Here is a 27,950-nt window from a genome sequence, read left to right as displayed (position 1 = left end):
TGGGGGACCCCATGACTTAGCATGGTCTGGTCAGGAGCTTTCCCCCAAAAGACCAGCACAGAACCAAAGGGTCCACTGCAGCCCCTGACCACTCTCATAGGCGGTTCATCCAGCTCGTCGCTGACCGGTGCCTTTCCACCACGTCCGGGAACTGGCACATGCCCCAGGAGGGCCAGGCCCAGACCAGGCCGAGCAGGGCCTAGAGGTGGGTGGGGGTCGGGATACAGGGGGCGGTGCGCTGCGGGCGGTGGCCGAGGGGGGCGCTGCGGGGGCCGGCGTTAAAGCCCGAGCGCGGGAGCGCGCGCTCAGAGAGAGCCGGGCCGCTTCTGTCGCTCCTGTCGCTGCTGTCGCCACGCCCGCCCGTCCGCTCGCTCCAGCGTCCCGGCTGCACCGGACTCCGGAACCCCACTCCCCCCGACTTGGCGCAGAGGCCTGGCGCCCGGTCCATGCGGCCCCTCCACACGCCCAGCCCCGGCACCGGACCCCAGACCCGCACCTGAGCGCGCGCCCGGAGCGCGGGCGGCCGCCGGGGGCTGGGGCAAGATGGGGAAATTTCAGTCCAAGCACGGTGAGGCTCGGGCCCCGGGGCGGGCGGGCGGGCGGGCTGGCGGGGCGGGCGCCGGCCACTCACTGACCCTTCCCTCTCCCGCGCCCTCCCTCTGGCGCGCCGCAGCCGCCGCAGCCTTCAAGCGGAGAGAGAGCCCAGAAGGTGAGCGGGCCGGGTGGGGCGGCGACCGGGCCGGGACCCAGAGCCCAGAGCCCGACGTGCGTTCTGCCCTCGTGCCCTCGGGTGGGGGAGCCTTGCCGCGGGGTCTCCGGGAGCGCGTAGGCCCCCACCCCACCCCGCCCCGCCCCTGCCCCCGGCCCCGGCTCCCCAGCTGGAGCCCTGCGCCCCAGGCCGCACGGAAATGGGGTGGGCGCGCCGGGCGGCGGGGCATCTTTAAGGCACAGCGCCCGCGCGGCTCACCGCGCATCTCCTTCCCTCCTTGGTGCCCGCTTCCCGCGCTTCCTCTCGCCGGGCCGCAGGGGACAGCTTCGTGGTGTCTGCGTACGCGAGTGGCCGCAAAGGCACGGTGGAGGCAGAGCGGCGCGGCGGCGTGGAGCACCGCGCGCGGGACAAGCAGGTAGGCGTGGCGGGGTCGCCCCTGGGAGCCCGGGGACGCCAGTGCCAGAGTTGTGCCCCCTCGCCCGGACCCAGACGTAGAAGGCGCAGGCTGAGATGGCGGGGCGGGGAGTGATGCCAACTGGGATGAGAGAACCTGTGCCTCTCAGCCTCCACAGGCCAGGCCGGGTGGGGCTCCTGAGGGTGAGCCCTGAATTTCCCAAGCTGGAGGCTTGGTGAGGGAGAGAGCATGATTTGCTTTAGGATCAATTGTTTGCACAGCAAAGATGGCCAGAATTAGAGGCCTCCCATCTGCAGGGTGAGGGACCACTGGCTTACAGAGAGGTTCATGGGAAAGCCAGGCTCCAGATGGACTTGGGAAGGGGGGGTGTACCTAGACTGCAGGTGCTGCCAGGGCCATCCAGAGCAGAGACCTGCTAGATTGGGGGGGGGGGGGGGGCGCACCAGGGGAGCCTTGGGTAAACTAGACCTGCAAATGTTTGCCAAGCAGGAAAAAGTGGACATTGGATGGGCATTAGTGTGAACTGGATCTGTGTGGATGGCCACTCCAGATGGCTGAGACCCCTACTTGCCCACTGCGTGCCCCTCAACCCCCCTTTTCACTGTTCATGGAAAGTCATCTCTGTTTTTGGAATTACATTCTTCTGGCCATTTGATAAATGAAAAGTTCTGAGTGTATTTGTAAACACTGCACCTCACCCTGGGAAGGGCCCAGATTTGCCCTGAAATCAAACCCATACTGGAGTTAGAGTTCCTGCTTTCTGGGAATGAAGGTTTAATGCCATGCCTGTGAAGGTAGGAAATACATTTTAAGGTAATTTCTGGGTATGTTATAGTAACGTTGGATGGTAACATTAGGTGGACTTATGCTTCTTGGTACCGAGGGCTGAGGGCTGAGGACGGGTACCCAGGGAGCAGCCCAGGTCTGTCTTTCTCCCTCCGAGAGAGGTGAGGGTGTTGATAAAGGGATGGTACCTCTTAGCTTGGTTCTCCTGTGTGTGGCATGTAAATGGGGGCAGGCAGGAAGATGCGTGGGCATTAGCTTCATGGTCAAGGGTTTAGGCTGGGCCTGTTTCCACTGGCTGTACTGCCTGGGGGCTTTCTCCCTGGGGACATGGGCAGGCTGGACCTTGAAGTGTTCACTCAGTCCTTAGGACTCCCCGGGCACTTGCTCTCATTTGTTCAGAATGTGGTGGCACTAAAGAGGGTGGCTCCAGCAGCACCAGGCAGTGCTTCTCCTGGGCTGAGAGGCATGCTCTGGTGTCACTATGAGGTTGTCAGAGCTAGGGCTGGAGCAGTCTTTTAGGCTGATGGACTCCACACTCCTGGGACATTTTTTGAGAGAATGGTGTGGGAGTTGGCTTAAGTTGTTCTCTTTTCATTTTGCCCTCTGTTATGGTCTGAATATTTGTGTGTCCCCAAAATTCATATGTTGAAATCTAACCACCAAGGTGATGGTGTTAGAAGGTGAAGCAATAAGGAGGTGAATAGGTCCTGAGGGTGGAACCCTGATGGTGGGATTACTGCCCTTATGAGAGACTCCAGAGAGCTCCCTGTCCGTCTGCCATGTGAGGACACAGCAGGAAGGTGCTGCCTATGAATCAGAATAGGGCTCTCAGCAGACACTGAATCTGCCGGCTCCTTGATCTTGGACACCCAGCCTCCAGGACTGTGAGAAATAAATTTCTGCTGTTTATAAGCCACTCAGTCTGTGGTCTTTGTTGTAGAAGCCAGAATGGACTAAGGCACCCTCATTTCGTGAAAGAAAGGTCTTTTTAACACAAAGATGTAGAAAGAGCAAAATCTCAGAATAAAGGTTGGTCCTTTAGGTTAAATAGTTTTTAGCTTTAAGACAATAGCACTGCTTTTTTTTGTGTTTTCCTCATTTGGCCATGGGGGCTGTGAGCCCCTGGCCAAGCACTGGCCTGGAGTTTAGACCTCCTGGACCAGGCATACTTCACCCTGCCACAGATGCACAGGTATCCTCACCACCACTACGTCACTGCTCCCTTGCTTGCCAGGCACCACTGGGCATACACTGGGATGGCTCTGGCCCAGGCTCAGTGTGAACCATGCCTCACCACCCCTGCTCCTGGTTCTTCCCCTGGAAGTTGCTCAATCGGGGGATGTTTGGGTGTCAAGTCCTACAAATCTCCTGTTTCCACCCAGGGTCCTGTGCCCTTCTCTTTGTGTGGTGCCCAGAGCTCCATCCGTCATCTGTGCCTTCCCAGGTCGATGGCCCTGAGGAAGGCCAGCCTGGATCAGGCAATGCACCCGCTGAGTCTGACTGGGGTCAGCAAGGGGACATGCTCCTCCTTTCCCTGAAGTTCATTCACCCTGCGTGTTGCCCAAGAACTGTGGCAAATGACCATGTGGAAATAAAGTGCATCTAACTGTCACCTGCCCTCCCTGACCCCCAAAATAAAGGAAATGAAGTTGGTTTTGCCCGTTAATTGTCAATGAGTTATGTTGTGCACGTCTAAAAAATTTCTTATAAATAGTAGCATTTTCCAGGCAAGTGCACTCCCTGCTTCACAGTCTAGAATGGTGTTCCTTGTTGATTCTGAGAAATGCTGCAGTCTGGTTGTGGCAGGACCTTCATGGATTCATTGCTGAGTACCCCCTGAAGGGCCAGGGCTGTGCCAAGGCAATGTGGGATGTTGGCAAATACAGCGTAGAGGATCTAAGAAGTGGAGTAACTGAGGTCATACATGTGTTAAAATTATGAGAAGTGACAAGTGGTAGCACCAGCAGCACTTGGCAGTGCTATTTCTAAAGGTGGATTCAGCCATGGAGCAGCAGGGGTCATGGTTACAGGTGGGGCCAGCCATGGAGCAGCAGGGGTCACGGTGAGGCTCTGTAGAGACACAGTTTTCCCTATTCTGGAAACACAGCCTTCCCTGCACACAGTCACTCACAATCTGTCCGCCTTTCTGTAATTTCTCCAACACTCCCTGAGGCTGGCAGGCGAAAGCTCAGAAGATAAGAATCACTGCCAACAATTGAAATTTTGTTGTGGATAAAACACAGATTTCCATTTGTAAGCCTGAGAAAGGGATGTTTTGGCAACTTCGGAGGTGACATTTTAACTGAGACTTGAGACAGAAGTGCATGAGTGGAGGAGGCCACTGGGGCCTGGCTGAGGCCTTCTGCCTGGTAGGACTCTCAGCTGTCCTTGAAGGATGTAGATTCTCAGCCTCTAAGGCTTTGTGACAGACAGCTGGGCAGGACTCTGCCCATACTGCCTTGGGCAGCTCTTAGCTACAAGGATCTATACACCAGTTCCACACATATGCACACGACAGTTTTGTGTGCGCTGACATTTTCCATGTTCTCCTGATGGAGGCTGCCTTGCAGGGAGTCTAGATGGTGAGCCCTGAAACCCCACCAAGAGACTCACCCCTGGATAGGCCTCTGGCTTCCAGCAAACTCCATCTGCCCTCCATGTGGTCTTGTCCACAGGTGACCTTGCACTACTTTTGGAATCTGGGGGCTCAGCCCCATGGCATGGTTTGACGCCTTCCACCTGGTTAGAGTTCCCTGGAGCCAGTCACCAGGACCTTGGACCCCTCTTGTCTCTGCAGCAGGCTTTCGTCCCACTGTGGTGGGGCAGGGCTGCTCCTCCCACTCACCTGGCAGCCCAGGAGCCAGCTCTCACCTGCCTACCTACTCACTATACCACCAGAGTACATGGCAGCAGCAGGATTTACATATTTCAGTTAAGAGTTGTTGAGACGTTAACTCTGTGGCTTCTTGTCTGGGAAATTCCCTTGGCTTTGCATGAAGCCTGGACACCACCCCATCTGCAGTCAACAGAGAGCAATCAAAGTGTGTTCTAAGACGAGGTGTGGATGCCACAGCTCCTCCTCGGCTATCTGGCCACAGGCCTCGTAAAAGGAGAGGCATCCCCCTTGTGACTTTCAGTGAGACAGGTGGCAGGTCCTCTGGCCACAGTGCAACTCCTTGGGATGACCTTCATTCCTCTGTGACCTGTGCTTTGGGATACTAACCTCATGGAGTCCCAGCCTTTGTGGGGTGTCTGGACATCAGGGCTGGGAGCTCTTTCTTTCAACACCCACTGTGGGAACCTTGGACACAGACAGCTGTGTCTCTGCCCTCAGACATGGCCCTGCCGTGTGAGGCTGGCACAAATGGGCACAGAGGCCTGAAGGCTTACATGGATGTGGGGGCACTGACAACAGTCCTGGGGGTCTAGGCCTTGTGGAGCACCAGGGGCCTCTCCCTAAAGTCAGCTGTATCAGCCCCTTACCCCCACCCCTGTTCCTGAAATTGCAAATGGCCCTCCTGGACACCTCTCTACCTAAGGGTGAGCCAAGTGATCCCAACTAATTCACATCTGAGGAGCCACCTGGCCACTTTGTGGGAAACGCCTCCTGGAAAGGGGTGATAGGACCAACCTAAGGACCCTGTGAGGGAGCTTGCTGCTCTGAGTGTGTTTCTGGAGTGAGTAGCTGAAGTTCGCCTCCTCTCCTCACCTGCAGACAGGACTCTTGGAAGGGAAGGGGATCCGCATACTCACCTGTCTGTCCCCCGTGTCAGTGGGGATTGCAGGAGTTGCTGGGATCATCTGTGGGCATGCAGCCAACAGTATCAGACATTCAGGAGGGGCTGAGGGCTGTATGGACCGGCTGGATGCTGTGCACCTGCACCTGCCCCAACCAGGTGCCCATGGAGGAGCTGCTGTGGGGGGTAGCTCAGCCACCAAGGGGCAATGTGTGTGCCTGCCTCTCATTAGCTCAGGTGCAGGCACCCTCATGTTGTGTGTCAAGGAATCTGATGTCCACCAGGCAACGCTGAGCTGAGACCCTGGCCTTGTGGCTAAGCCAGAAGATCTGTGTTGGGCACAGTGGGGCCACAGGCTGGCTGCAGAGCCTCTCCCCCATGCCAGGACAGTGGTCAGTAGAGGCACTTCCCTTGAGATGCTTGTCTGGAGAGAAGCTCCCAGGAAGCTGTTGGAGACGCAGCATGTGCTGCTGGCCTGCCGAGGGACATGGCACATGTGGAGATGTGTTCTCATGGGGCAGCAGCTTCAAAGAATATTGACCCTCCATGTCCACAGGTACACTGGGGCCCCACACGCAGACAAGGTGCAGGCTGCTCCAGGGATACAGTTCTGAGCTGGGGGATTTCACAGACAGTGAAGGAGCCCACATACTGCAGGAGATCTCTTGACAACTTCCTCGGGCACTGACAGCCCCGGTGGCTGCTGAACGAGCTGAAATTTCAGCTGCGCAAAAGGAAAAGACAGACCGGAAGTCGCCCTGCCCTCATCAGGGAGGGGATTGGCTGCTGTGGGAAAACACCATGCTGCATCCAAGTCATGCCTGTCACTTCTCCTACATTTTTACTGTGGCTAAGTTGTTTGAGTAACTTTGAGGGTGTTGGTTGTTGAAGAGCTTACATCTTATTTTTTCTTTAAAAATTCATGCTATTTTGCAGTCTTCAGAAATCAGCGCTCAGCCCTGGTAGCCATCTGGCCAAACTGCCAACTTTCTTGATCTGTGAGAGCACAGATCAAGACGAAGGTGTAAACTCCTGAGTGTGGGTGGAGAGCTGCTGCTGGTGAGGGCCAACACGGTGCAGGGAAGCCACAGAGCCATGGGGCTGACCAGATGTCAGCTCCAGGCCCAGAATTCCTGTGTGAGCTGGACAGAGCCCTGGTGAGGAGTGAGCCTGGTCCTTCTGACTCTAACACTGCAGGATCTGAGGTGAGCTCAGAACGATGAACACAGGCCATCAGCAAGTGCTCTGTCCTGGGCACCGTGACCCCACCATGCACATAGGACACCTAGCCTCCTGAATGATCTTCCTGGGTACCGTGACCCCACCGTGCTTGCAAGGAACAGACTAATCTCTCATTTATTTGAGCAGCAAAGTGATCGATGAAATCTGTATTTTAGATTCATCTCTCTTTTAAGCAGTACCTGGTTCTCCGTCACCCACTGTCACCTTGTGGCCAGCACTTGTCCCAACCTGGCTGGACCAGGGCAGCACATCCCTAGCTGTGCCAGGCCAGACCTTCCCTGGGTGTGGGAATTGGACAGCATTGTCCTACCACTCCATCCTGTCTCTAAGTTGGGTCAGGGGTTTGGTCATTTTTTTTCCTCAGGCGGTAAGAGGTCAAGGCTCATGTCTCCTGTTCTCCAGCCCTCGTTGTATGGCCAGGGGGCACCCACCCCGCCAGCCCCAGCTGAGGCTGTCAAAGAAATTCTGCTCACAGATAACAACTGGGAACCCCGTGACATGGCCATTTAAAAATGTGGCAGGCTAGTCCCTCCCAAGGATTCCCTTACAGGATTGTTAGTGAGAGGTGGCCTGTGTGGTGACTCAGAGCCACCCAGACCTGGCTCCAGCCTGGTGCTACTGCTCACCTTTGTGTCTGTAGGTCACAGCTTGGCCTCCAGGGCTCATAGGCCATGTGCTTCTGTTTGGAGTCCTATGAGGAAAGATGAAGTGACAGGGTGAAGAGTCAGGAATAGGAGCTGGCTCTGGCATTGCTGGGTTGTGAGCATGTCCTGCTATACAGCAGGCCACATGTGGTCAGTAAATACCAATGTCAGGCTCCATTCCTGACCTTCTTGAGCTCTGACACCAAGTGCTCCTGAGCTGGAGGGCACGAGGCCATGCATTTGTACCAGGATCAGTGAGCTATACCCACAGGGTCATCTCCTTACGAAGGAGTATCATGCTGCGTGGGCAGGTGCACTGAGCAGGCATGGGGGACATGGGGTCATGTGGCCCTGCCTCTCCTCTCCCCAAGAAAGGAAGTCTGTGCTACCGTGTCCAGGCTAGCAGAGGCTTGGTTTATGGAAGCAGCAGTTCGGGCCTGAGCTGGGCACAGTTCATCTCCTGAACTGAGTTGTCCAATAGGTGGGATTTGAGGAAAGCCACTAGCTGAGCCACTGTGATGTCATCACCCTCAGCTGGTCCTGCAGGTGTGAAGTGGAGCCTCTCCTAGGTTGACACCTGCCTCAGAAAGTGTCTGGGTTTGGAAGGAAAGGCCTGTGTTGTCCCTGGAAGTTCTCAGGACAGCCTCTAAGACTGGGGGCAGCCTGTGGGCAGGCCCAGCTGGTTCCCAGCTGCTCTCTGTGGGGAATCACAGGCAAAGGGCCATTCAGGGGGCAGCCTGCTACACCCTTTGCCCCAGGTCCCTTTCCTGGGCCATGCCAGTCCCCATCACAGCTTCACTGGGTTGTCCTGGCCACCTGGCCTGCACCCACTATAGTTTCGTCCCCTTCACTTGTGAGGAGACCTTGGAGGTGGGACAGGTAAAACAACCCTTCATGCTGTTGGGTTAATGCTGAGCTTCCAGGAGAGCAGAGAGAAGTGTGCAGGCAAGGTCTGCTTTCTGCCTCACATGGGGACATCCTCCTAGTGCCTGGTGTCCTACCTAGCAAGATGCTCTTTTGATGATGCCACACATGTGGAGTGAGGAGCTGACACAACGTTAGAGCAGAAAACCCACCTGGTATGAGAAGAGAAGGTGCTCCCAGCCCTGCATAGGGAGAGGGTAGGAGGGTAGGCCTTGGCAGCTAACTGCGTATGGATTTCCTGGGGCAGCCACAACCAGCACCGCAAACGGGTGGCTTAGCAACAGGAATTTAGTCTCACTGACCTGGAGGCTGGAATTCTGAGGTTAAGGTGGTTTCTCCTGAGGTCTTTCTTCTGGGCCTGTAGACTGTCCCCTCCCCATGTCCTCACATGGTCATCTCTCTGTGCATCTTCATCTTTATGTGATGTTCCTTCTGCCAGAACACAGGTCATATTGGATTAGGCTCCACCCTAATGTTACAAAAAGTTTACACCCAGAGGCACCGGGGACAAGATTTCAACATATGAAGGGTGAGGGGCACAATTCAGTCCCTAACAGGCCACAAGGTTTCCTCAGCTCCCTTCCCCCACCCTGTCCTCCCTCCATGTCCACCCCTGTGCTCTCCTTGCTGCTTCTGCCGGTTGCTGGACTGTCCGTTTTGATGATCGGAAGGAAGCAATCAGTCCCAGCTGAAGGACCTGGGGGATGCAGCCCACTCTCAGCCTTGGCTACTGGGCACCTTTTCCTGTCATTTTATTTTCTAAACCATGTCTTTTCACTGTACGCCAACTCTGCATCCCTGTCTTCAGCATCCTCCGTGGCCCCCTCATATTTTTCTGAGCCCCCCAGGTACTTAGGGGTGGAGATGCTGCTTGTCTCTCCTGAGATGGTCTCTCCGCATTACTCATCCCAATGTCAGAGTGCTTTCTTGGCTTTGCTGTCCCCTCACCTGGGACCTGTCATTTGGGAGAGCAGGGCCAAAGGATCTCTGGTCTTCAAGTGATGGAGGCTCCTACAGCCTTGTCCTCCAACCTGTAACAGCCCAGAGCTCCTCAGGTCCCAGCCAGGTGGTCGGTCTCCTGCACCCTGGCTTTTTGGTCTCTGGGCATTACTGTTCCTCCATGAGCGACCCCTGCTGCCACCCGTAGGTCCCCCAGAAGGGTTCCAGGGGAGGTGGGTCTGGGGAGGGGAGCTGTGAGTTGCATTTTCTATTTCCTGTTTCTAGAGCCAATTCTTGTAACTCCTTTGGGTTGTTTTGTTTGGAAGAAGGAAGGGTGGATATTTTTCTGTGGTTCAACTATCCCTGTTTTAACTCATAAGAAAGTGTTTCCCTGTTCTCATCTGGAGAAGAAAATGCATTGAAACGCCCCTCCCTCTCCAAGCACTCATTTCCTTTCCCTGCGACATACGTGAAGAGCCTCTGCGAGGGCTGGGCTGGGGCTCCTCACACAGGCCACACCACTAAGCCCGCCCTGGTGGGGTTGGTCTGCCTGCTGGACATAGTTCATGGTGAGGCAGAGGCCGGCCTCACCCCTGCCCCACTGTCCTCTCAGGGATGGGCACACTCTCCTCTCTTCCTTTCCCATCCTCCCCCTCCCCCTCCCTTCCTCCTCCCCCTCCCCTTCCCCTTCACTCCTGGCACCTCCTCCCCCTCATCTCCTTCTCCAACTCCTGCTCCTCCTTCCCTGTCTCTCCTCTTTTCTTCCTGTCCAGAAGCCCAGCAGACCCTGGTAATCTGGGGCGTCCTGCTGGTCTGGAGGGATATCTGCTTCTCTGAGATCCTGCTCCTTGAGGAGGACAGGCATCCCCAGCCTGCGGGGTTACAGAGGTCCACATGTGTGTCCTAAACTCAAGGGGGCTGGCCCACGGCCATAGGATCCCTGGATCCTCAGGAGAAGTTGGGGGCAGCCATATCCCACCAGGATCTGAGTAATTCTTCTTAAAGGAAGCCGGCCATGTGGTCTTGTCACGTGGTCAGCAGAGACGTCTGATGGTAGATCATTCAGGAATTATTGGACTTTGATAGCTAATCAATATAAGCATGTGCTGGGAAGGCCTTAGGGTTAAGTTATTTTAAATAAAGATAAAGCAGCCTGAACCTACCCATGTTGGTATCATGGGGCTGCTGTGACCATTTCACAAACAGTGGCCTAAACCAACAGACATTGATTTTTCTCACGGTTCTAGAGGCCAGAAGTCCGAAACCAAGCTTTTGGCAAGGCTGTGCTCTCTGCAGGCTCTCGAGGAGGGTCCTTTCTTGTGTCTTCCAACTTCGGGGTGCTCCAGGTGCCCTTGGGCTTCTGACTGAATGGCTCTAGTCTCTGCTTCTGTTTTCATCCAGCCTCTCACCTATGTCTGTGTCCTCTCTTACAAGGACACTAGTCATTGGATCAGGGCTGACCCTAACTCCAGCATGACCTCATCTTAACTAATCATATCTGCAAATACTTTTAAATACAGTCACATTCTGAGATTCCAGGTGGACGTGGACTCTGCGGGTACTGTTCAGCCCAGTATATTACCCACAAAAACATAAAGTTAGAATGCTCACCATTTTCTACTTTGTTTGGCACAAAAGGGACTTAGCAACAAATGCTGTCCGCAAAGCTCTTCTGTCCAGATTGGTGTGGTCTTCACATTAATGTTTCAATCTTTAATCCTTATCTTGAGGTCACCCCTTCAGTGTCCACATTGAGGGGCAATTAATGCTGCTCCATTTTTAGCATTTGTTGATTTAATAATGTTCCCAAGTTTGAGCTCTATGCTCAGGAAAACTAGTTGCTAAACCATGAATGCCAACAAACCTCTGATGTAATGACGAGCTCTTTTTCAGCCACATGGAACTCGAGGGCTATGCTCCCAGATCACCATTTGGTACCCATCTGGGTCAGCTCTATGACTCTTGGGTAGCCCGGCCTGGAAGGGAGGGCGGCCGGCAGGGTGGGCCGGTCACAGCAGTCCAACTCAGCCCCACATCTGGACCTGCTGGAAGCAGGATTGTGGATGTGGTTGTCTCTACAATTGGAACAATTTTAATTAGCTTAGGGCCAATTTAAGCATATTGAATTATCTAGCTTGAGAAGAAACACTTCTGGAGTCCACTTTAGACTGAGGCAGCCCCCTTGACCAGGCAGATGGTGACACGTCACTCCATGCACAGTAGTGTCCCCAAATGTTAAGGAGACTTTCCGCTTTGCAATTTCCCTCTTCACAGTGCAGTTGAGGTAGGAGGAAGCTGCCTGCACCCTGTGGGAAGAAGGCAGGACACAATACAACTGGCCAGCTCCTCTGTCTCAGCAAAGTGGTCCTTCATCCTCTGTCTGTCACACCAGGTCCCATTCCTCAGGAAACCCGTCAACTTGGTCTCTCATAATAGGCTATTTCCACCACCTCCCCTTCCGCTGTGCCCCGTTTCCAACACCCTCCCCTCTAACCAAACCTCCGCTTCTCTTTTCCGCCTCTGTTAGCCAAGTGGGTGTTTGGAACATAAGGCCGGCCAATACTAGCACCTCCTTGGAGTGAAAGCCCAGTAGGCTGACAACCCTTACCCTATATCTTGCCCCTGAATCTCCTCAGAGAGTACTCATTCCACCCCGGCCTCCGTGCTGGTCCTGCCCCAGGGTCTTTGCACATGCTGCCCCTCTGCCAGAAGGCCCATCCCCCACAGCTTGGTTTGCTGCCTCCTGCCTTCAGGTGTCTGTTCACACATCCCTCTCCAGAGGCCTTTTATTGACCCCTGCCTGGCACCCCCCACTGCCTACCCTCTTTCTCTTCATAGTGCTGGGCTGATACCTGCAGATCAGGTGGTCAGCTGCTCCCTAGAGAGGCCTTTGCAGGCTCAGTTCTGCCTAATTCGTCCACCTGGATGCCAGGCAAAGCTTCCACAATGCCTGGCGCTTCGGGTCACTCTTTTAAATAAGAGGGACAGCCATTGTTTAATTTCCACATGAGGTGAGAGCGATCCCACCCACAAACTGGATGTCTCACCAACTGTAACAGTCACCCATTTGGGTAGAGTTCACCATGCAGTCCCGGAAACAAAACAACAAAATGCAGTGTTGGCTTGGGTCAGGGCTGCCTCTTGGGGGGGCTGCCAGCTTTGCTGGGCTGACCACTTCTCTGGACTGCCCATCTCTCTGGGCTGACCACCTCTCTGAGTTGGCTGCCTCTCCACTGAGAAGCCTGAGTGCAATGGACTCGGGGCCTTGCAGGGACACTGTCCGCCTCACCATGAACTACACCCACTGCCGGCCTGGGAGCTCCTCACCCGCTTTCATGTTGATGGATACGTGGCAGGGACACTGGTAGCCTTTTTCGTGCCAGAATGAAACAAATTGGGTCTGTTCGATCCTGTTCACTGTGCCAGCTGGAAGTTTGCTCACAGTGATGGCCAGGCCTCTGCAGCCACAGGAGAAGGACTTCCTTTTGTTCTGCAATGTCTCCCAAGGAATTGTAACAAGTTTTGAGCTCTGAAATCAGAGAAACAAAAACAACAACAAAACCCCAGCATATTTTAATATAAAAATTTAAACGAGATTATTTTAACACAACCCTGCAGTGTCTTGGTGGGTTTGATTTTGGAGTGTTGCTGTGGCGGAGCCCTCGGTGGGCCAGGGCTGAGTGGTTCATTATAGTGGGAGGCCCCTCCTGCCATCAGTGCTCGCTAGCATGAGGCTGCCAGCCATGGTCCTGGGAAGTCAGTCAGCAGTAGCAGGACCCTCCCTGGGCTGTGTCCTGCCAGTAACCCTGTGTGTCTCAGGTCTTAAGTGGACGACCCTCTGGAACGCAGCCTCTCACATAAGTTCAGGGGCAAGTGAGGCCCAGATACAGTTTGTCTTCTGAAATAAAAAAACAAACCTACCTTATCCTAGCATTCAAGAAGGACCTCCCTAGAGGTGGTGCACCAATCCTGGTGGCCTTTGGCAATCCTTCCCTCTTGCCCAGGGACCTGGATGGTCCAACTCTCCACGGTCAGTGCCCAGGCCTCTCTGCATTCCCCCGCATCCACCCCTTGAAGCTCCGTGCCTGGCGTACCTGAGGTGACACCCACAGGCCTTCACTCATTAACTCAGGAGTGTGATGGGTTCATAGCACTTGGCGCAATTACTGGTTACCCTCACAGTGGTCATTTCCCCTTTCACAGAGAGGAAACCAAGGCACAGCAGAGTTAGGCAGTTTGCCCAAAGGCACACTGCATGGAGTCATGCAGCTGGGACCCCTACCCAGGGAGACCCCCACGGCCTGTGCTCTGACCAGCAGGCTTCCTTGCCTGTTCCAGGCACCGTGCTGCTCACAGGCTATGGGGGAGCCAGACAGCGAGTGACCAGAGCAGGTGCCTCCTGGTGCCATTGGTGCCTGGAGAACTGAAGTAAGGGTGCACAAGAAGCCAAGTGGGGTGGAGGCTGCCACAGATATGGGGACATGAGCACAGTTGGCTGTGACATGGCATTGACGAAAGGTCTGACAGAAGTGGGAGTAGCCACCCTTGCATCTCTAGGCTCGGAGAGCGGGTAGGACAGGGAGGGGGAGGGAGGTGTCTGGGCTTTGCCACGTTTGCCACTGAGGCCACGTGTGCAGAGGACTTGAAAATAGGGAAGTGGAGAGAATAACCATGGCCTACACCCTGTTCCCACCTCCGAGGAGCAGCTACATTAAATGTCAACATGGTTGCCTCCCAGACTCTTCTGTAGCTCTGGGAGGCTGGACACTTTGTCTATGACAAGTGCCGCCTGCTGGGAGAAGGGCCAGGCGGCCCTTGGGCCCCACACCCACCAAGTCGGCATTCTCGGGGTTCCCAGATGCCATCTTCCCAGCTTTGTTAAAAGGGGCTGGAGCTGAGAAGGGGACATCTTGCCCGTTCACACTTTCCATTGATAAGCTTAAAGTGGTTTAGGTTTTCTTTCAAACAAAACTGTCTCTAACCCTTGGGAAATGCGTGCGTATGGCCGTTCCATGAGGTTTCCCCAGAGGCCTTTTTAAGCAGAGGTACATTTTAAGCAGAGGCCAGCTCTAGTTTCTTCAGGAGCTCAGGGAGTGTTTGGGGGATGAGTCAACCACATCTGCGGTCCTTGTGCGGAGGTGGTAACACTGTGGCTCCCCTAGTCCCTGAGGTGAGCAGAGGAAGGTTGCAGGAGCTGGCAGCTGCCCAGTAGAAAGGCTGTCGGCTGCAGTGGGATAACTGTCCTACTGCTTCCAGCCTGTGGTCAGGAGGACCCGCACCAGCCTGACTCAGGCTCAGGCCCCTCGGTTGGGGCTGTGCATTGCTGTACAGTGTACTGTTGGAGTGGCCAGGGAGCTCAGGGTGGTGCCAACCTCCTGGAAGCTGCCTGGAAGGTCCTGGGCCTGGAAGGTTCCGGGAGCCCCCTCCTTAGTTTCACTTCCTTTTGGCTTGTCATGGAGAGAACGTGGCCCAGATGAAGAAGGAATGTGCTCGTCCTCTGGATGCAAGGAAAGAGGGAACAAAGTTGCTGCTTTTAGGTTTTTAAGGGTCAGTAGGCAGGGGCAGTGGACATTGACCACATCAGTCATGGCTTGTCTGGGGGTCTCAGAACCCCAGCAAGGCAAGTATTGGGGCAATCTAAGAGCTGTGTGACCAGGCTGCTGCCCTGAGTGGCCAGACAATGGGTCCTTGGCTGGCCAGTCAGCTTCACACATCACTGTACCAGATCTGTCTTCATCTCAAGAACCCTGCACTGGACCTTCTTCCAGCTCTGTGGTGTTGGGAACAACCTGCAGAAGGGCTGCAGGGCTGGGTATCCCTCACTTGGGCTTGTGCCCTGCCCCCAGTTTCCCAAACCATGCAGCGCCTGGCTTCAGGACAAGATTGTCGCTTAACAAACGTGTGCAGGTTTCCTCTGAACCCTTTTTATCTTTCACATGTGGGGTCTCAACTAAATTCCTTTAAGGGTGGATTTTGGCTGGCGTTTGTAAAAGTAGCTTGGGTTTCGCCTCTGCTCCTTTAAGATTCCGTTGCTGTAGCTGCCAGATACCAGAGCTGAGGGAGGGGTGCGCCTCTGGCCTCAGCCTCCTTCCTTTGATCTCAGGAGCCTCCGCCAACAACAACAGAGCTGGGCTGAGGTTATTACATCGTCATCGTCCTGTGCAGGGTGTGTTTCCACATGACGCTACAGAGGTGCTTTCTAAAGAAGAAAACAGGCTCATTACTTCTCTCAGAGTAGCTCAGCCCGGGGGTCCTGGTGCTGTAATCAGATAATAGCCCTTCCAAGTTTCCAGTCTGTTCATCTCTGCAAAAGTCACTGACAATGTGCGGTAGGTAGTGCAGGCTGCCTTCTACAGACTTTAAGGGTATATTGTTCCTCTCCAGCTTTGTAATAATCATCCTTCGAAATAGGAAGCATGAGGCTTTAACACTAATGAAAGAAAAGGAATAGTCCGGCTGGTTTTCCCGTGGAAGGATCCAGGTTTGGGGAAGACTAATTCAGCATTCGAAACCCAGGGGCATGGACCTCGTCTGAATAGGGGTGGCAGAGGGTGCAAAGGGGTCAGGAGTTTGGAGATGTGGGTCTTGTTTTCATTGCGTGTGTTTGTGACCTGTAGCCAGCATGCTCAGAGGACAGCGGCATTTGGAAGATCGATCGCCCTTGATTGTCCTTCTGTGAAACTCTGAATCATTAGCTCTGAAGACAAAAACAGTAGCAGCACAACTGGGAGGAGAAAACAAGGTTTGCTGAGTGGCTGCAAAGTGATTCTATAACATTTGGTGTTGAACTGAAAACAAAATTCCAGGATGCTGAGGATGGAAATCCCTGAGGGTTGTGGCATATTTTATGGTCGCTTCTCAATTGAGGGTAAAAAAGGTGTATGTGTGTGTACATACGTATTGTGTATATATAGTGTGTGTTACACCCGTATGTACATATGTATTCACAGACTAGATACACACACATGTGTGTACGTTCACATACATTTAGCATCCGTGCTGAAACTTTTCATCCCCCACTCGGGGGTCTGCTCACCCTCAGCCACACCTGATTCAAGTGGAGAGTCTGGGAGGACATGGATTCTGGTCCTAGTGACAAGCCTGGGGTTTGGGGTCAGGGGCTCTTACGGCTTCCTTCCCAATCGTGTGAGTTAATGTAGGTAACATGAGTTACCTGTCGCCGGTGTCCTCAGTGGATGTGTCCCCATGGCGTGTGCTTTCAGTCATCCTTAGCACAGACTTGGCTGAAATTCTCCAGCAGGGTCCAAGTGTGGGGCTCTTGGGAACTCTCCAGGGTCAGGGTGCTTTTTGGGGTGGGTGAGTGCCAACAAATAAATCTCCATAGACCAGGGTGAGCGGGGTGTGTAATACATTTCATGTCTTATTAAAATGAGCAGAATTATGAGAAGCTGGGACAGGGATAAGAAGAGAGAGACCTCATACAGGACGTAAGTTACCACTGTCATGTGAAGAGACACATACACTTATTTTAGGAGACCCTTTGATCCCAAATGACTGGGTTTCTACATGTAAATTCCAAATTTGGTTATTACAAAGCCCGATTAAATACAGTAGTCCTAACACAGAAGTACTGACGGGCAAAAGCTAGAAACACCCCTCTTGGGTCTTGAAGCTCTGTTTTAATTTTGAAAGTAAGAAACTAAAACCATCTGCAGCTCGTTGGGAAGCCTGTTTGCACGGCCCCCTGCCCGTGAATGCTTGGTTTCATCGTCCCTAATCTTTCGCTTTAAAATCAGAGGTTCAGAATAACAGTTACAGCGGCCCCTTGAATGGGACCCTCCGTGGGCCTCAGCCGCACATGTGTCGGAATTATTAAGCCCATAAAACTACATTGTCACATCTGAAACTGTTTAGCCGTTGAAACCGAGACTTCCACTTCAAAGCTGCCGTGGTGTTTCCAGACAGACGCTGGCGGATCACCTTGAAGTCAAATTCCATCCACTGGCAACCAGCAGAAAGCGGCCTCCACCCCCTCACAGAGCGTTTCTTACAAACAGCCAACTCTGAAAGAAGCCCGATTCCCTCAGCCACTCGGGGGCAGATGTGTTCCCACACAGCCTTCAGTCTGGTGGCCTCTGGAAACCCGCCTTGAATTCCTGGCCCTGACGATGGGGCTCTTTTATTTAAACAGCCTTGGAAGCAGCTGCTCCCCCTCCCCCTTCCAGATAACCCCTGTGACCGAGAGTGTGGGCCCTGCAGGCCCATGATCCCAAACGTTCACCCAGCATTTAAGGCCCTCCTCTCCTGAGGCACCCACTGAGTCACTGAGGGGGCATCCAGTGACTGCTCTCTTAAGAACAGTTAGTTCTGGAAAAATGCCACCAACAGGCCTACTCAGTTTTCCTCCTCCCTGCCCCCATCTTTCTGTTTCTCCCCCCACACCTCTTTCTCACCTACTCGGACTCTGGTCTACACGGAGCCCCCTCCTGCCCCCCTCCTGCACCCCTCCTACACCTGGGAGGAGGAGACAGAACTTAGGAACTCACCCAGGACTCTGAGGAGCAGCCCTGTCCTCATACTCAGGAGGGCAGTATTTCCAGAAGCCCAGATGTGCTAGGGCTTTAGGTCGTGGTCCATCACAGCTGTGAACTCCACTGAGTGCGTCACCTGAGTTTGTTTTCATGGAAAAGAAGGGGCAGTTCTGAGAGCAGCAGTGGAACCGGAGCAGCTCCTGCGTGGGGGGTGAGGTGTGCGCAGGTGCCAGGTCCCCACTCTCCTGACAGTCACACTGGATTCTCATCACAAATATCCTGGACCCTTTCACAGAAAGGGGGCCTGCTCCTGGGCCTCAGCACACAGAGCTGTTTTCAGGACAGCATAAATATTTGTCCCTGAGGAACACCACATTCTCAGGAACACAAGCCAGACAGGCCTCTTGGAGTCTGCAGAGAATTTCCTTTGAGAAGCAAACGAGTTTCCGGCAGTATGTTCATCTCAACCCTCACTCGAAGCAGGAGCTGTGTCTCCTCTGCCCCCAGCCTGTCACAGCCAGTGGTGTCACCTTGTCCTCACAGCACAGGTCTCCCCGTCGGGGTGAAGGTCCTACAATGCAGTGTGTGGATGCTCCTGGCACACGGTGGGCACCTGGAGAGCCCCAGCCCCCTCCTCGGAATCCCTTCCTTGTTTCACCGAAAGGAAACCGAGGCCCAAGTGATTAGGCAACTGATTCAGGATTGCCGGCCAGTCGTAGCAGAATGGAGACTGGGTCCAGCTTTGGACAGTGGGAGCAGAGCACTGGCCCCAAATATCCTGTCCTCCTCCCTGGGACCTATGGCTGTGACCTGATGTGGAAAATTGGGGCCATGTGTTGCGGCTGCCCTAGAACACGATCACACTGTCCCCCAGGTCCTGCTATCCTCGACAGACCCTGCTTATTGAAGCGCAACACTCCAAGACCTCTGCTGTAACCTCCTTTAAAGAGGTTGAGCTAACACGGATCTTTCAAGGAAATCACGTGCAGGTTTTATCTGTTTGGAAAAGAGACACCTGCCCTTCCTGGAACAAAACAACTGAATTAACCCCAAGGGCTGCTAGTTGGAAATGAAGCAGTTCTTACAAGGTCCTCCTTTCATGATTCTGCCTGGATCCATCGCCACATGAAGAAGTAGTAACTCTGTCACACAGGTTTCCTCAAAGATCTTTCCCAGAGGCAGGAATGGGAAGCCTTTTTTTAATGCAAGTGTTGGAGTCTAAGGAAAACAGAGGCCCCTGAAAACTGGGAATGTGTTTGCTAAGATCCCAGATGCAACAAATTTTGAAGGAATAGGTGAACATTGAAATCTGAAAAGCAGAGGCTCAGGTGTGGTTATTTGCATCACAAAAGGTTTCTCCTCTCCTACGTCACCTTCACTGCCTTAAATAGGAGCCTGTCTCCTGTCCCTCCCTCAGCCAGGTGTGGGAGATCTCCCAGACCTGGGTGGGGGTGAGGACTCTGGCGTGGCCGCTGGGCTCCACCAAGTGCTGTCCCAAGGAAAATGTGGTCGGACCTTCTGGCTTTTCAAGGGAGGCCAGGAGTTGAGATTTTAGGTGAATCTCCCAACACCCTGCACTGGTAGACAGCTGTGGGGAACATCTCACAGTCTCACCTGAGCAGATGTGCAGTCCTGGGCCTTTCTCTGGGACCCGTCCAGGACAGGGCTGCTTGCTGGGAGGACAAGAAGCTTAGTCTTGTGCTGTGGCTTGTGGAGCAGAATTCCTCCAGAGTCTGAGCTCAGGACAGAGTTAGGCAGGAGATGTGGACGGTACCTTGGGACAGTTGACCCACAGGCCTGGGTCGGCTCTCCTGAGAGCCGCTGCAGGGTGAGAGGGGTAGGGATCAGACCATGGGAACCCCACAGCAAAGATCGCAGCCACCAAACGTTGTGCAAAAGAAGGACCTGGGTGCTTAAAAAGTATTAGGATGCATCGGGCAGAGATCCTGTGCCCAGTGGCAGCAGATGCTGGGAGAATGAATGGACAATGTACCAGGGCAGCTGGAGGTGGGAGCAGGAAGCAGGAGAGAATGCCTGAGTGGATCAGTAGGTCAGTAATGCTGGATGGGCGGAGTTGCCAGGAGCCCTGCTGGCTTGGTAAGGGAGCCCCAGGGATGGGGGGGGGGGGGGAGGTGGCAGGAACAGAGCTCTGTCAGCCAGGGGACTAAGGAGAATAATGTTGAGCACCCTCTACAGAAACCTGGCCAGGCAGAAGGTGGGGCCAGATGGGGATGAGAGGCGGAGTTGGGGACTTTTATAGGCCTGAGGCTGGGACTCCTTTGGGGGTGGCAAAGGGAGTGAGAGCAGAAATTGGTGCTTCAGGAGGGGGCTCTCCACCACAGGGTCCTCAGATCAGGGAAGGAGGGTGAGGCGCATCCCAGGAGGGCATAGGGCTGGGCCCACCTTGGGTAGGGCTCTGGGAGGTCGGCACTTGCTGGACTTTAGTAGATGGGGTGTCTGCTTGCCCCTCATCTCACTTGAGGGCCCCAATTATCTGCGATTCGGCCACCTAGGAGGTCACCCCAGCGGGGAGGGGTTGCACATCTGGCCAGCATCCCTGTGGTAGGTTTATCCGTTGCAATTAAAGCTTTTGGCCCTTCTGTTTAGCCAAAGCAGCACAGATTAAAGGGCCTTTTTATGTAACCAGGACGAATTTGACTGAAACCACCAGTCACAGGGACAAGAATTGTTACTTTTCTCCCAACTGCTGTTTTTTTCTTCCCCTTATTTGAGCCTCTGCATCTCAGAGGTAGTTGCTGATTTAGCTCGTAGATAAACACTGTGGATTCCAGCTTTGGGATATATGTGGATGAACATTTTTTCAAAAGGAACTTCAGGGCACTTTAGGGCACTAGTCACAGGCTGGCTGTTGTAGGGTTCCTGTTCTCATGGTTGGCTGTTGTATCCACCCTCCTTCCAGGCTCCAGCCAGCAGCATAGACAGTGACCTTAGAGCCTACAGCCCCAGCCTGGATGTCAACTGATCCTGACTACCCTTTAAAACATAATTTCTGTTTCTGTTGACCTTAGACCTTCAGCACCCTGTTTTTTCCCCACATCCAGGAAGTCTGGGTACTTGCCCCTGGTCCCCTCAAATGCCTGGGACCTCAGCTTCATGGCTTTAGTTTTGCAAAAATATGTAAACAAAAATCTGGTTTTTAGAAGTGATGATTGGGCTTTATCTTAATGTTAGTCTGGGTAGAGCTCGGCCCTGCCCACAGGTTAGGAAAGTGCTTGGGGCTCTCAAGGGCCCGTGCTGCTTGGTGCATTGAGTATGAAAGGGCGTTCATAGGACTCTGAGTGGGGCCTAAGCACTGCAGCAAAATCAAGATCTTCAAATGTCAGCAGGTTGTACAAAAAGGAAAAGAAATAGTATCTTTTAATAATTAGGTGTTATTTCTTGTTAAAACAAGCTCAAGCATATTCCCCAACTGGCATCCTAAAAACGAACTATGGAAGTAGCCTGGTTCTGAGGGTATGACATGGGGCAGGGGGCAGATGAGAAGAGAAGCCGACACTGGGCAGAGAGCAGGGGTCTTCCTCCTACTTGCCCATCCACAGCCCTTCCTGAGCACGGGCCATGTCCCCTCAACATTCCATCTTCCTCAAGGCACAGTCTCCGCAGCAATGGCTTCTGAACTGTCCTGGGCGCTCTGTGGTGGTGCCCATGCCCTGCTCGAACTCCGGGAAGGCTTCCCTTCATGTGCCCGGGGCCGCTGCCCACTCTGCCCATTCCAGAGCTCGCCTGCTTAGCCAGCTCATCTGAGGCCGAACACATCTTCCAAAACCCCCAAAGAACTGGTGCTCCATCCCTCAGGTCACCCCTGTTGTATTCCCAGGAGGTCCTGGGGAGACCCCAGGGCCTGCCAGGGTTCCATTCTCCATGCAGAGGGGATGTTCTCAGGCTCGTCCTCACCAAATTTGGGGAGCAAGTGCCCAGAATCGTGGATCTCCTCTGTCCCATGCACAGGGTATGTAGGGCATTTTATGTTCCTCCTCAATGCCTCCTGAGAAAAAATCAGTTTGTATTTTTGGGTGAAAGTGTTTAGGTTTGTGTTTTATTTTGTTTGCCATTGAGCCTCTCCAAAAGAATGAGCTGGAGACGCTGTGCTTTCTTAAACACTTCGCTTGCTCTGTGTTGGAGGAAGGCAGGTGTCCCTTTTCCTACAGCTGATGGCCATGGGCTGCCCCGGAGATCACTCGCAGGGCCTGGCAGGAGGGTCTGGCTGTTGGCACCAGGCCCCTTGGATGAGGAACCTGAGAGCACATGACAGGCATAGTGGCCATGTGGCCCGTGGCTGGTGTAGTGGCAAGTGGCTGGTGTAGGCATATGTCTCTCTGCCAGGTAGGGTCTTCTGGTTCAAGGTGTTTCTCTGATCACCCTGTTCATGTTTTCCTTCCTTGTGGGCTCTCTACAAGGACCATGGGAGCCTTTGTTCTGTAGAGTTTCTATTGGGAGTCTCCCATTTTTCTGTGACTGTTTCAGGGATTAGCTCTAGAAGCTGAGGAGCTTCTCTGAGCTTACCCCTCAGCCCCACCTGGCTTCCCTGGGGGAGGCACCTTCCCCCCAGCAGCTGGGAGCCCAGTCACCTGGGTTCTTGGGCAGCTATGGGGGCAGCGCTCTTCCAGTTCTTGCGTCTGGCAGCTGCATCTTGTCCTGGAGATGGTTCTAATGGAACCAGACGACACTGTAGGATGTGCGTGTTTTACTTTCTAAGAATCTGAGGCTTAGTGAGGTGTGCACAGGTTGGTGTCTCTGCAGCGACACCCCAGAAGGCTGATGTCTATGACCTGCCACACTGAGCCACGTGGTCACACACTCCCTGTTCTCTCTGCAGGAGCTTCTCAGTGGGGACCCCAAGGAGGGACCTTTCCGGGAAGACCAGTGTCCTCTAGAGGGTAAGTCCTGCTCCTCAAACCTCATAGACTCTACCCTGTATCCCAGGCGTATGGCTGAAACCTACCGTCAGGACACCTGGACAAGCTGAGGCCCTGATGACATAGACCCCCGCCCCATACTCCACACTTCTTAACTTCCGCACCAAACCCAGACCAACCCAGGGCAGCCTCCTCCCCGCCTTGATCTCTGAAGCCACTGCTGGCTGGGTGGGCAGAGCCAGGAGGACACACCTGGCTATGGCCATCCCAGGCGAGGGCTGAGGGCACACCTGACCATGGCTAACCGAGGTGAGGGCTGCCCTGCCCTCTGCACAGATCTCCTGATGCCTCCTTGTTCTGGGAGGATGGGCTCTCAGCTCAGGCACATCTGGAAAGGATCACAGGCTCCCTAGCTGCACCTTCCTGCATCCCCACTGCCCTGAGTCACCTACTTGGGCTGCTTCAAGGGGAAACAGCTCTTCCTCACTCCTTCTACCTCCAGTGGCACTCCCCCCGGAGAAGGCTGAGGGTCGAGAAGGTACTGGACAGCTCTTCAGTGCAGATGATGTTGAAAGAGCTGCAAACCGTGAGGGCCCACGAGGCCTGAGCAAGAAGCGCCTGAACATCGACGTAGGTCTTTGCTCCACCTCATGGTGCAAGAGGGTTCTGGGATAGGTGCACATCTGCCCTAAAGCAGGGTCCTGCCTGGACAGTTTACCTGAGGTTCAGCTGATTGGGGGAGCTTCAGCAAAGCCTGCATGTGCTTCCAGAGTCCACAAGCTTTGGGAAAGGGGGTGGGGGTGCACAAAGAAGGTGTCCCCATGAATCCAGCCCAAACTGGCCAATATGGCACCAAATAATCCAGGGACTTTCCCAGGTGTTGCTCCAGCACCACAGGAATGACACAAAGGTCCACTATTGGTCTTCCAGCCCACACAGGGCATGAGCTCAAGGGAGCAATAGAAGGACCCCTGTTTTCCAGAGAGATGAGGGAGACTCAGGGCCCCAGTCCAGGGTGATGGCCCCACCTGCCTCTGTCCCCACCTGCCTTGCAGGCACTCCAATGCGATGTCTCGGTGGAGGAGGACAACCGCCAGGAGTGGACCTTCACCCTCTATGGCTTCGACAACAGTGGGAAGGCCACCAGGGAGGTGATGCGCTTGTGTCTTCAGAAGATGGTCCATAGGGCAGGGGGCTGGCAGCAGACAGATGCCTCTGTTCCTGGTCTCTGTGATGGGGAGACAGGCTGAGCTCTCTAGGGTGGGAGGAGAGACTAGACCTTTCCCAGGCAGGGGAGGGGGTGATGGACCCAGGCAGCCACTGGAGCCTAGGGAGTCTCGTGGCCCCAGGCTGCCAGAGCTGTTTCCAGCAGAGCCCTTGCATGGCCTGTTTCTGGATCCCCCTGAGAGTCAGTGGGGCCAGCAGCCCCTGGACAAGGTGGTAAGGGTCCTGGGAATGCCCCCAGCGCTCACCTCCACTGGCCTGTGTGTCCAGGATGGGCAAAGTGCCCCTGGAAAGGAAGCAGACATGTAGGAAGACGGAAATAAGTGTCTTTGGGTTAAAGAGCAAACCTTTGGTAGTTATCTGCCTGCTGAGTCCTTTGAACGTATAGATTCAGTGTGAAATTTAAAAGGTCCAAGAGATGTGATTCCAGCACTAGCAGGGCTACTTACCCCTGCTGCTTGGTGCCACACAAGGCTAAATTTGGGGTGCAAAAGGCTGCTCAGTAAGTCATCCTGTCTGAGTTGGGGTCTGTATGTATGGGATGCAGAGTGGCTCAAGCAGGCAGGCAGCCTGGAGGCTGTTCCCCAGCCCAGTCTGCCTGTGGCAGTGACGTTGGTGCCATCCTTAGGACATGTCCAGCCTGATGCACACCATCTACGAGGTCGTCGACGCCTCAGTCAACCACTCCTCTGGTAGCAGTAAGACCCTCCGTGTGAAGCTGACTGTCAGCCCCGAGCCCTCCAGCAAAAGGAGGGAGGGTCTCCCCACCGGCCAGGGTGAGGGGCTGGGCCCCCCACTCAGATGCCCAGAAGACTCTGCTTTAAATGGAAGCCCACCTCTCCCTGCAGACACCCCTCCTGGCACCCCACACCCACTCTGCATTTCCCCATAGCCCTTACCTCCCACCCACCAGGCCATGGGGGTTACTGTTAATTGTGCCTATTGTTCAGTGCTCCTCCCTCCCCTCTGCCGGGGCAAAATCTCTGGTTTCCTTAACATGGAAAGCAGGGCCTGGCACCTGGCAGGGGCTCAGAAGTATTTGCTCAGTAAATGTATGAATGAGTGAATGAATGAACAAGTGAACAAACGAATGAGTGAATTCACTCTTTCAGACCGAGAACCCACTCGCTGCCGGACAGAGGGTGAGATCTCCGAGGACCCCAGGGTGGCCGACAGGAGGCTATCTGCTCACATCAGGTGAGGGGCTGGGATCTGGCTCTACCCTCCAGGTGTACCCTCCCCACACACACCCCTGCTTCCTTCAGGCCTCAGGGGCTGCCCCCTCAGGGCAGAATTCCAGGATGAGCACCTGGGTGTGGAGGAGCCCTGGGTACAGCCTCCGGTTGGGGTGAGGGTGCTGTCTTGTGGCCTGGCACTCTGGCTGGAGCTAAGTACACCCAGCATCTATCTGAGAGATGCGTGAGGCTTGAAGGGTATAGGTCAGCCTGGAGACCCTCAGTCTGGCACAGGTGGCTCTACTCACTGGCTATGGTGGTGACAGGGACAGTGGAGGTCTCAGAGCAGTGACCCACTCTCTGCCTTGGGGCCTGACTGGGCATCCTAGGTGGATCGGAAGATGGGAGTTCCTGCAAGTTCCCTAAGGCAATTTACAACAGTGATCCTGGGGTCTTGATGGGGTCCCGGGCCAGCTAGGGACCTTGCTGTCCTAGGATGGATGCCCATCCTTTCTGATGCTCTCTGGGCAGTGTGTGCTGTCAGAGCCCACTGCCCAGGACCATCCACTCCAGTGCCCTGTTCATCTCCGAGGAACATCTGCTCTGGCCTTATGTGAAGGCCAGGCTCCTTCTTCCCTGTGCCCCACGCAGGAGGCCCAATGCTGACCCCCACCCCTGCCCTGTGAGGGGGCTGTACTGCGTGGATGAGAACACTGAGCGGAGGAACCACTACCTGGACCTGGCCGGAATAGAGAACTACACATCTAAATTTGGACCTGGTAGGTACTAGAGACCAGTCCCCTGGGTAAGAGGCCCCAGGGTGTGGATGCCTCTCTTAGGAGCATGAGCCCTGGCCTAAGCATGAGTTCTAGGGATCCTGAAACCATGTGGCGGTACTGCGTCCAGGTGTGTGGGGGGTACCTGGTCCAAGGTGAGATGTTCAGGCCCTGCAGAGGGTCTCATGGTCTGTATCCCACGCATGCAGGGTCCCCGCCAGCACAGGCCAAGCAGGAACACCAGGGCAAGGCCTCGCACCCCCCGAGCAGGTCTCGCTCCCAGGAGTCAGATGCACACACTGTGTACAACCGCAGGTCCCAGGTGCTGGCTGACCACGTCCTGCTGGCCGGCGAGCCCACTGCCCGAGCCCTGGATGTGCAGCCCCGGCTGAAGGGGCAGGAAAAGCAGTTCCTCAAGTCTCCCAAGGGCTCTGGCAGGGCGCCCGGGGTGCCCAGTGGGGGCGTGCCCATTGGGGGCAAGCTCGGGAGGGTCTTCAGCTACCACCCGCCAGCTCCCTTGCCCCAGGCCCCCCAGGACGGCCACCACCTCCCACAGCCCCCGCCGCAGCCCCCGCCTCAGCCCTACGGCCACAAGCGGTACCGGCAGAAGGGCAGGGAGGGCCATTCACCACTCAAGGCCACGCTGGGCCAGCCTGCGGTAATGGAGCATGAGGTGGTGCGGGACCTGCCGCCCATGCTGGTGGGGGAGGGCTACTCAGTGCCCGTGGTCCAGCGCCACGAGCACCACCACCACCACGAACACCACCACCACCACCACTACCACCACCACCACCCGTCCTAGCGTGCACGTCCCGACCCAGCTGCCCCTGCCGGCCGGGAGCCTGGCTCCAGGTCTTCGGTGTGGGCAGCTGCAGTGGCACCAGGTGGACACTCGTGGAGAAGGCCCTTCGCTCTTCCTCCGCTCTCCTTTCCTCCGCACTCTTGATGGATGTCATGTTGAGATGCACACGTTTGATGCCACTGACTTTTCCCAGTTATGAAGTGATTCTGTGTAACCCATAAAAGCATATGTAAGCATAGAAAAGTACCATTGTATCTTTCATTTATGACCCCAAAATGAGCCTCGTGGCGTAGAAGGGACGCTACTCAGATGACTTTTGCATTTTTCTCATGGTGCCTCAAGCTTTGGGTGCCTTGGACTGAGATGTGCAGGTGGCGAGGCCTTGATGTTACGTAGCCGAGTGAACGTACAGCGTTGCAGCTCTCACGTAATTGTTCATTCTGAAGCCCAAGGTGGCATTCATTCTGAAGGTGGTGTTGGGGAGCGGCTGTTCCTCGGTGCGCTACGTGTGCAATGGTGAGTTCTGCTCCACACCGAGCGCGATCATAACAGAAGGGCAGCCATGGAGGCATGAGGTGTGCCTCAAACAGTGGTCGAAAAATTCGAGAGGTGATACAATTAGAGCAGAAAAGGGCACAGGTGGGGTGGGTCTGGCACCAGCATCTTAAATGGACACAGACATGGACAGCAGGGCCAGGGCAGGTGGTAGGTTCACCTGAAACACATACAGTTCGCAGGACAGGTGGCAGGACGCTTGTTCTCTGGGCTCACGTAAGCCATCATAGTGCTCGCTCACAGCTTCTGTGATGCCCACCTGTGGAAAACTATGATGATCCCTCTGGAAGGGTCAGGAAAAGGGGTAGTGATGGTGTCTGGGGGTCATGGGACCTTGGCTGGCAGCATCCCCCTGTGGCAGAACCCTGCTGCTCCTTCCATCCAACATGAGCAAGTGGACTTTCTGGCAACTTGAGGGTTTGTGCAGGCGATTTTGCATTCACCTTCTTGGAACTGTTTTTAAGAATCAGCAAACTGGTGATTGACTTGTAACTGAGTTTTCCATCCCCTGGCATAATAAAAATACGTGCATTTTGTAATAATGTCATTCCCTATTTTAAAATGACCTTTTTAAATAGATACATTCAGTCCATATGCACCAGCCTGTGGGGGCTCATGCTGCATGGAGAGCATGTCTGTCTCTGTTTATACAG

General features: G+C 54.6%; 1 protein-coding gene across 1 annotated transcript; it reads left to right on the top strand.

Moving 5' to 3' along the window:
- Positions 1–528: 528 nt before the first annotated feature.
- On the top strand, positions 529–27,839 carry NKD2 (NKD inhibitor of Wnt signaling pathway 2). Its single transcript, XM_087815361.1, has 10 exons — positions 529–568; positions 674–709; positions 1,027–1,124; positions 22,726–22,786; positions 23,268–23,395; positions 23,821–23,916; positions 24,618–24,765; positions 25,102–25,186; positions 25,816–25,943; positions 26,150–27,839. The coding sequence occupies exons 1-10, from the start codon at positions 544–546 to the stop codon at positions 26,740–26,742; spliced, it is 1,398 nt and encodes a 465-aa protein (XP_087671487.1). The 5' UTR covers positions 529–543; the 3' UTR covers positions 26,743–27,839.
- The last annotated feature ends 111 nt before the right edge of the window (positions 27,840–27,950 follow it).

Source organism: Miniopterus natalensis, chromosome 3 (assembly GCF_054644295.1).
Source record: "Miniopterus natalensis isolate mMinNat1 chromosome 3, mMinNat1.hap1, whole genome shotgun sequence".
NCBI lineage: Eukaryota > Metazoa > Chordata > Mammalia > Chiroptera > Miniopteridae > Miniopterus > Miniopterus natalensis.
This window is presented reverse-complemented; position numbering and strand designations above follow the sequence as displayed.

Coding starts and splice junctions, on each gene's coding strand:
- NKD2 (XM_087815361.1), top strand. CDS start 544: ATGGGGAAATTTCAGTCCAAGCACG. Junction 710..1,026: donor GCGGAGAGAGAGCCCAGAAG/GTGAGCGGGCCG, acceptor GCCGGGCCGCAG/GGGACAGCTTCGTGGTGTCT. Junction 1,125..22,725: donor ACCGCGCGCGGGACAAGCAG/GTAGGCGTGGCG, acceptor TTCTCTCTGCAG/GAGCTTCTCAGTGGGGACCC.